The sequence below is a fragment of the Perca fluviatilis genome, chromosome 18 (genome assembly GCF_010015445.1).
Source record: "Perca fluviatilis chromosome 18, GENO_Pfluv_1.0, whole genome shotgun sequence".
NCBI classification, from domain to species: domain Eukaryota; kingdom Metazoa; phylum Chordata; class Actinopteri; order Perciformes; family Percidae; genus Perca; species Perca fluviatilis.
The window spans coordinates 1,941,011-1,950,437 of NC_053129.1; the positions used below are offsets into that span (position 1 = coordinate 1,941,011).

At 44.0% G+C, this 9,427-nt stretch overlaps 1 protein-coding gene across 1 annotated transcript; it reads left to right on the forward strand.

Moving 5' to 3' along the window:
• Positions 1-4,547: 4,547 nt before the first annotated feature.
• Positions 4,548-8,520, forward strand: marcksa (myristoylated alanine-rich protein kinase C substrate a). Its single transcript, XM_039782595.1, has 2 exons — positions 4,548-4,981; positions 6,591-8,520. The coding sequence occupies exons 1-2, from the start codon at positions 4,886-4,888 to the stop codon at positions 7,296-7,298; spliced, it is 804 nt and encodes a 267-aa protein (XP_039638529.1). The 5' UTR covers positions 4,548-4,885; the 3' UTR covers positions 7,299-8,520.
• The last annotated feature ends 907 nt before the right edge of the window (positions 8,521-9,427 follow it).

A 9,427-nucleotide genomic window follows, 5' to 3' on the forward strand; every position in this document is an offset into this window, starting at 1 on the left:
GTTTACCTTGACTGACAGCAATCGTTCAGGAACAAGCTGCCAAAAACGCTTTCTGCCCTCTGGGGACGTTTTTACCAGCTGGAAGTAGAAACTCTGTCCATCAAAATGTTTCGACCTGACAATAGCAATTATTGTGGAACAATAAGAGCAAAAGGAAGAACACTGATAAAGAACAATCAAATGCAACAGCCAAAAAATACCTTAATTTAGAAATAGGAGGTTTGATATGGGCTTATGATTCAATCCCTTTTTTGGCAGTTTGCAGATTATCTGTATTGGTTATTTATTTGCCTGATAACCGATAAAGTTAATGAATTAAAAAGTGTTCTACTTTGGCTCGGCTCCAGCTCTGTCTCTGTCCCTCTGATTTGGTTTCACTCACCACTCAGTGTTGTGGGGAGGGGACATGAAGTCAGACTATCTGACTCTCTTTTACTGGGGATTATGTTGAATTTTTCTAATTTATTAAAAGGTGCTGTAGGTAGGATTGTGAAGATCCAGGACTTAGTCAAAAAATACGAACATCGACAACTTCTCAGTCCCTCCCCCCTTTCTGCTAAAGCTCAAAACTCATAAGCCCCTTCCCCCACAAGGGAGAATGAATGCGTGTGCATGAGCAGTGATTGATATGCATTTAGACACCCCCCCCGGCCCTGATTGGTGCATCAAGCGGTGGATTTTTGCAAATCCCACTACAGGCTGTAGTTGGAGCCAGAGGAGCTGGATTTATTTCTAAATGACCTGCTTCATGTAGTTCTACTGGAACATAGCAAATTTGACAGAAAGTTAGTTTTATAAGGCTTAACTACTGCACCTTTAAGTAAAAGCATTTAAACAAGTTTTATGTTGGACTTTCTAACCAAAATCTTAATTTTCAACTTAAAAAATTTCCTTTTCACTGTAAATGCATATCGGTTCCAAATATCGGTTATCGGTTTCATTAACTACTAGAAATCGGCCCATCCCTAATTATTGATGTGTCTAAATTGTTCTGTTTTTAAAGAGGCTTGATCACTGCTGTTTCCAATGTTTTGGGGAAATAGCCTGTGAGAAGAAAGGTTCAGGAGGTCTGATGCCATGCAATTAAAACATTCTTCAGTTGGTTTATGGGAAGACTATCAAGGCAGCAGGAAGAAGAACTTAATTTTAATACAATCTGCTCCACGGTGCTATGGCTGATGTAGATAAATGTGAACCGTGAAAGTTGTAACTTGACTTGGTAGAGAGGAGTTCACACCAAACGACAGTTCAAGCGATTCCACTGTCGCAGACTATTTTCCAAAATCAGAATGAAATCCTGAGAGTCTTGCTTTTATTTCATCGCAGAGTCAGTCTTTCTCCCGTCTTGACGTTCAGACACAAGTTTTAAGTCTTGGTAGTGAAGTTAAATCACGTGAACATTGTCAACAACCAATGGGAGCGCTCCCTCCAGCACCAAACAGGAAGCAGCAAACGGCGTAGACAGTAAAATAAATGGACCAGCAGATCCCGTGTCTCTGGACGGAGACCAGTGAAGGATATCAGAAGTCACTTTCCCGGTGCTGGCTGAGCGTTACTGAGCAGCCTCCAACTGAGCTTGAAGACGTAGATGTGACGTGAGCAACCTGTCTGAAAGTGTGAAGTCTTCTGGTAGCTGTGCTGAGAGAAATCTCAATCATTCCCAATCTTACAGAGACGGAGAGCGTAGGTATATGTAAGGAGATAACATAGGCACAGGCTAATTATTGATCATCGCCCACTATACGGTAATTCCTCTACTATGCGACAATAAGTTGCGTGGTTATGACACAATCGTTAGCCGATAACGTGAGGTACAAGGTAATGGAGCCTTTTATCCATTGTCGTGTTTCTTTAGAAATAATCAATGGACAAATAGAGTCTTTAAACGCTTCAGATGTAAAGTTATTCACTGTCAAAGTGACATAAAAATAAATGAGAGTCAATGGGATGCTAACAGCAGGTGATGGCTTGTTAGCATCAAAATGGCGCCATAGGATGTACGCGTTGTGGAGAGACACTTATCCCCTTGGGCTAGAGCCAGTGTTGTTTATGGTTTCTATGGCGCCGCGCTAAGCTAAACGCTAAAGAGGGAAAGTTTCCGATTTTCAACCCTTCTGAAGCAAGTCATCTAACGGGAGTTTTACCGGCAGATAAACACAGACCTCTGGGTACTGGAGAAGTTCATCTACATGAACGGCAGAACAGAACATCTGCAGACTTTCCCTTAGGTTACCAGCTAACGCTAGCGGTAGCTAGCTAGCTTGGTTACATTTCTCAACAACAATCTAGTTGTAGTCTTGCAACGTGTGACCCTGTAAGATCCCCAGTCTTTACATATGATGACAGTCTGTAATATTAGATGTGAGATGATTGTCTTCAGACGGTGTCAGACTGCAGTCTTTTCAAAATCTGTTCAAAGTCTTCTAGTCCACCGTAGGCATAAGTCGGACGAAGACCCTGAGATGTGGTTGAAAGCACCGAAAAAGTGCTTTTTTGGGGGGGTGAGTGTTGTGGTTTTTGGTCAACCTTTATTTTTTTTAAGTTTTAAAGCCACGGTTTGTAGTATTATCAGGGATTTTAGTTATTTTGTCCACCCCATACAAGCATGCGAGTAGAATTCTGGTGTCCTGTTAATGGACCCTCCAGCGGGACACATATTGTAGATGGACACATACGCAGGGCATTAACACAAACGGAATCAGAAGTGTTGTAGTTTGCATCCCTGGGAGAGAGTGGCTTAGCGCTGCTGTTTTGCATTGCACTGAAACTAGTCGGGGAAGCCCGGCTCAGTCTGTGCTGTCCCTCTCTCTGCCGAGGACAGTTGACTCCGCCTGTGGGACGGATTTGCATTGCAAATGTATGCTGAGGGTCCTGTTTGAACACTCCCAACCTTCCCCATGGGGAAACATCACATCGTCGTCAACACGACTGCACCGGGCACGCTCCCCCCCCCCTCTACCCCCACCCCCCCCCCCTCCACACACACACACACACACACACACACTTTTAAAATGTATTTAAGTCCACTTGAAGGGAATAATTTACAGAGACATAAAAGACATAAAATCATGGGTCATTGGCATACAGCAGGTCTCACTATTATACTATTAACCATATCCCTCCGTTCTCATGGATATAAGCGCGCACACACACACACACACACAAACACAGACACACAGACACAGTTAAGAAAGAGGTTGTGGTCGTTTTTAATAGAAACTGAAGAGGTTTCCAATTATTATTCTTTTTAAATCTTTCTTCAGTTTGTTTTTGTAAAGTTTTAATGATTTTAATGATCATCTTAATGTAAGTGATACTTGGAAAAAGTACAGGAAGATGATGGAAAACATGCCCAGGTGAATGGTTAGAGGAGCGTTAGTACAAGGGATTGTGTCATCATCAGGTTATCCAGGTACAACTGGGTAAATAGAACGTTCATTCTATTTGAGAATAAGAAAGCATTCAAATACATTGAAAAATCCTGATGAGTGCACATTTTTTATTTCAAAATATGAACAACAAGTTCATGCTACAATCGCCGGTGATGCATTCAAGGCCAATGAAAAAAATTGTATGTACAAGCTCCGACTGGGAGTAAGGATCGTGACAACTTTCAGATGAAAAATTCAAAATGATCTAATGGAATGCTGCTTTTTGATGTCAAAACGCAAAATGAAAGATTTCACCACACAGGCCATTTGTGTTCCCAAATATGAACAGCAACCTGCCGTGTTCGCACCGCATTGGTTTGATTGCGTGTAGTCTCGCATGGCCAGACCTTCCTCTACAGCGCTGCGGAGGAGGGTCTGGCTAGTCCACACAGCATTCTGGGATGGGAGAAAAATGTACTCTGGTTTACTGGCATTTCTTTAAACCAATCTCAATCTTTTTGGGCGGTGCTAAGCCACGGTGCCTCTGCTAAATAACCTCGGGAAGGAACTTGTTTTGGTGGAACGTGTGTACGTTCAAAAGTTGTTGTAGTCGTGCAAACATTTCTCTCTGAAATGTAGCAGAGTAGAAGCAGAAAGTGGCATTACTTTACGTAAGTAGTACTGGAGTAAATGTATGTAGTTACAGTCCACCACTGTATAAAACTATATATCTAATTTTAATAATAAAAACAAACATATTTTGATTGATGCATTTTCATATCAGAGCCCATCAAGTCCTGGAAAATGTGTTAAAATGTTGATTTGAGCTTGTGGCGCACAAGATCCATATCTTTGCTATACATCCATAGATATAGCTATACATCTCCAGGAAGACTTGTGATAAGTTATATTTCCTATTTGATCATTGTGGTTGGGTATTTTTTTATTTAAATGCAAAACAAAATGAACACGTGGTTTGGTAAGATGACATTCCAGTGATTTAGTTCAATGTTGCCTTTTTGTAATTTATTTTTTAAACGTATTATCCCAGCTTACCATGAACGCAGCGCTACAATCTATTGTTCACTCCCTTTCCAAAACCCCGCCCACGCTCCGAGCAGCGCCCGTGATTGGCTGAATCCGAGTGCGGTGCCGTCATCGCTCGGAGCGCCCATTCATCTCTTCACTTGGGCGTTGGACTCCGCATCTTATTAGCAACAAGGGGAATTTCTCCATTTTGCAGCCTGTCTACAGCGACACGGCCACCAATCTGGGATTTTATTACTTCTCCCTACCTGTCAGCTTTTTCCTGCTATTATTTGAAAAGAAAAAAAAAAACCTCTAACTGGACTTTGCTTTTCCCCCCTGTGAACTTTTTTTTTTTCCTCTGTGCAGACAGAGGGAGACATCAGCGAAGAGCTTTGCGTTTCAACAAAGAGGCTTGTGAGTCTTTGTTCGGGTGTTTTTCTCTTGTGGAATCGGTTGAGTTTCTTTGTTGGAGCGAAAAAAAAAGCATGGGAGCGCAATTGTCCAAGACACCTGGAAAGGCTGAAACCGCGGCGGAGAAGCCCGGAGAGGCTGCTGCTTCACCCACCAAGACCAACGGACAGGTAAATGATATTTTATCACCCAGCTCTTCCATCCATCCGTCTGTCCGTCCGGGGGGAGAATGTGGCCGCTCTGCCGGCGCAACCCGTGCGTAATTGTGGATAGATTGAATGGAGATCCGCGATGCGAGTTGAAACTAAATGGAAACACGTTGGTTTAAAAAAAAAAGAAAAAATCTAATTCGGTTATAGTTCACGAGCAACAGTTGAGCATTTGATATATCCCCATTGTTTCATGTAAACTGTATGTTGAGCGGATATTGAAAGAAATACGCGTTTATTTTAGAAGAGGAAGCCACTTTGATTGGATTCTTTGTTGATTTAAAAAAAAAAATAATTGCATTGTAGGATTTGAATGAAATCGCGTGTTAAATAGCTGATTGGTAAAATGCACTCCAGAAAATCATATTCAGGATAATAATGGAAGTCGCCTCTCGATCGTAATTTGGGGGAGGGGGGGGGAGAGTTTCTGAATAAGACAACATGCACGACACCGACAAAAGGCTGTGTGTGCGCTTGGAGCGCCACTCCTTTTGTTCCATATGCTCGAATAGAAAGTGGAGATGGCAGCCTGCTATCACTCCGGAGGGGAGCCAGCGGCTCGGAGCCAGCGGCGCCCCCGGAGAGAGAGAGAGAGGGGGGGAGAGAGAGAGACAGGCAGGCTGCCGCTGCTGTTCTCCGTCGCTCCTTTTTTACAGTTCGAATTTTTGGAAAATAATACGCAATTCAGAACCTACCCCCCCGTTTTAGAGGTTCTACTTTCTTAGGAGATGTATCTGAACTGTGCTCTCCGTGATCTGCAGGACTAATGAGCATCTGCTGTTTTAATGAGCAGCTGCTCTGCTGTTGCAGCGACCCGGCACCGACCCCTTGCGATCCGGTTGAGGCACTGCGATTTTTTTTTTTTTTTTTTTTTTTCTCTCTCTCTCTCTCTCTCTCTCTCTCTCTCTCTGAATATGAATAGAATCCAGGACGTGTAGTCTAGTGCAGGGGTCTTCAACGCTGTTTAAACCAAGCACGGAGCAGGGGCCCCCTACTACATATATTGTGTAGAATGAAGTTGCATATTAAACTCGGCCTACAATAACGTGTAGGGCGGCCTAAAGCCTTTATACAGACTTTTTTTTTTGTTGTTGCATAGAATACCAAGCTATTAAAATAATAATTGTTGGCATGCTTTTACAGTGAATCCTTGGGATTAAGTGAATGTGTGTGAATCACCTGACCTATGGGCCAGTCAGCCTATCAGCAGTGGGGATTTATATTTTCTAATATGTTGGATTCATGTTAAGACATTTAAAAAAAAATTTGAAAAAGAATTAACAGTAATTTGGAGGCCCCCCTGCAGTGACTCTGAGGACCCCCCCCCCCACCCCCCTTTGGGTCCCAGACCCCCCTGTTGAAGATCTCCAGTGCATGATTGTTACTTTCCATAGCCTAGATTATTTCCAAGTGAAGTCTCTAAAAGTTTGAAAGTAGAAGGCTGAGGTGAGTGTGCTTTTGTCCCGGCTGATTGGATGGTGTCTGCTGCACCCCGGTGTATGGCTTGAGTCTTGAAACCATGCCAGCTCTATTGCATGGCATTATTAACACCCACTGTTTCTCTCTTTAGGAGAACGGCCATGTCAAAGTGAACGGGGATGCGTCTCCTGCGGCCGCCGAAAACGGCAAAGAGGAGGTGCAGGCCAACGGCAGCGCCGCGGCCGAGGAGAGCCCCAAGGAGGAGGCCAAACCGGCCGAGGCGGCCCCCGCCGAGAAGGAGGCTGCGGATGGGGAGGCGGTAGAGGCGGCGTCCCCTGCTCCTGCCGAGGGAGAGGAGGCGGTGGCGAAGACGGAGGACGGCGCCACGCCTTCCGCCAGCAACGAAACCCCCAAGAAGAAGAAGAAGCGCTTCTCCTTCAAGAAGTCGTTCAAGCTCAGCGGCTTCTCTTTCAAGAAGACCAAAAAGGAGACGGGCGAGGGAGCGGAGAACGAGGAGGAGGCGGCGGCGGCGGCAGCACCCACAGAGGAGGCCAAGGCCGAGAGCGCAGAGGGAGCCGAGGCTGCGAGCGAGGAGGCCAAGCCCGCCGCCGAGGGGGAGGCCGCGCCCGCCGCCGAGCCCGCCAAGGACCAGGTAGAGGCCGAGCCAGAGGCAGCTGCGGCACCCGCAGAGAAACCCGCCGAGGAGGCCAAGGAGGCGGCGCCCGCCGAGGAGCCAAAGGCAGAAGAGCCAAAGGCGGAGGAGAAGCCGGCCGAGGAGGCGCCCAAAACAGAGGAGGCCGCCCCGGCCTCGCAGGAAGCTGCGGCGTCGGCCGAGGCTCCGGCGGCTTCGGCCGAATAACCCCGCAAAAGGAATTTGGAGAGGGGGCAAAAAAAAGAAAAGAAGATAATCAAAGAACATTTCCCTGTTTGTATGTTGGAGTGACGCCGGGCTGATCCTGGCTTTGAAGAACTTGTCTACAACCAGGGATATTTTAAAGCTTTTTCTTTTTCTTTAGTTTTTTTTTTAATTTTCGGTTTCCATTCCCCCCCTTACACAAAACCCATCTCGGTCCATTGTTACTTGCATTCCAACGGGCTGGGGGAGGTGGGTGGCTTCAATATGTACAACCGATTAAATACATCCACACTCTGCCATATATTTTTTCATCAGTATTAAAAAAAGTTTTTTTTCCTTTTGAATTTTTATACAAAATGTAAACAAAATGGTATGGACATGCCCATGGTATGAAGGAGACGGGGGGAGAGGCGGGGGGGTTGAGCTGTAAATGAAGGGGGGTTGGGGCTGGATGTGCCATGGACTATTATGAAAAAGAATAGTCAGAAAGTAAACCTACGAGACCAACGATCGCTATACGCCATGCGGTTCACAACACTAAGTCATTTTTACGATTTTTAGGACGACAAGAGATCCCAGAGTTAGGTTCTTTAGAAAAGCTTTTCACTTCTCATTAGCTGTACCAGTCGGTGATTCAGTAGACATACGAGTTGTATAGGCTTTATTGTTTATTGTTGGTTTTATGACCTTAATACAAATGTAAGTATGTATAGGCAGGGTGTTTTTAACTGTGATTATTGTACAAAATGAAATCTTGATCTCAAGAAGCACATGACGTTTGCAGCTCTTTTTTTTTTTTTATTTCCCACCCGCTCAGATTTGTAAGATAACACGCAGCGCACAAAAAAAAAGTCATCCCGGAAAAACCTTCTTAAGCAATTTTGAACTCCAAACCAAGCTGTGATAAGTGGAATGGTTAACTGTTTATATACTGTGGTATGTTTTTTTGATTACAGCAGGCAAATGCTTTTTTCCCCAGTGGTCTTTGACAAAAATGTAAGGAATCTATCAGATGCAAATGTTTGTGTAGCATCTTGTCTCTCTCTCTCTCTCTCTCTCTCTCTCTCTCTCTTTTTGTAAATACTGGAGAAGCTTTGACCAGTTTGACTTAGAGATGGAATGTAACTTTGCTTACAAAAAAATTGCTATTAAACTCCTCTGCTTAAGGTGTTCTAAATTTTCTGTGAGCACACTAAAAGCAAAAATAAATGTGAATAAAATTCGAGGCTCCATCTGTCGTTATTTGTGTATTCCACACTGTAGGCCAGGGGTCTTCAACGTTTCTTAAAGCCAAGGACCCCTTATCTGGGGACCCCATACTACATATTTTATAAAATTAAGTTGCATATTAAACTGGGCCTGTATAAATGCATAAAGCCTTTATACATACCTTTTTAGTGCATAGAAACTAAAGCTATAAAGAGAATTATTGGTAACACCCATGTGACAGTGAATCCTTAGGATTATTAACTGGATCTACCTTACCCATAAGCCTATCATAAATGTCTTTTTTTCCCAAATAGGCTGATTAATGTTTGCTAATAATATGTTGGATTCTTGTTAAGACATTTTAATTTTTGAAAATAATTCAAAAAGTTGCAAAGGAACTCCCCTTATTCATGTTGCCAGATGATGGTCTAGCACCCAAACGTTGCCTACTATTACAATTATTTTTTGCAAGCTGGACAGCATGCAGGAGTTTCTTTGCCAACTTTTGACCAACTTATCCTCTCCGACGCACCTGCCTGGCGTTCTAGATGGCCAAAGTATTTCTCTGTACTGAAAAGACCTAAAGAAATTAACAATAATTTGGTGCCCCCCCTGCAGTTGCACTGAGGACCCTCCCTAGGGGCCCCTGACCCCCTGTTGAACACCTCTGCAGTACAGTGTAATTTTGATTGACTGGACTGTTAAGTGGATTAATGACATTTGTACTGCAGCAGCTCGTTGAAAACTCCAGGGTAGAAACATTTCGTTTCAAAACGGGACAATGAGAAATGTAAAAGTGGTTGGATAAAAGCTTAACTGTATCCTGCACTATATGGCCAAAAGTGTGTGGACACCCGGCCATTACAGCGATACGTCTTTCTGAAACCACATTCATCTGCAGCTATAAACAGCAGGGATCGACC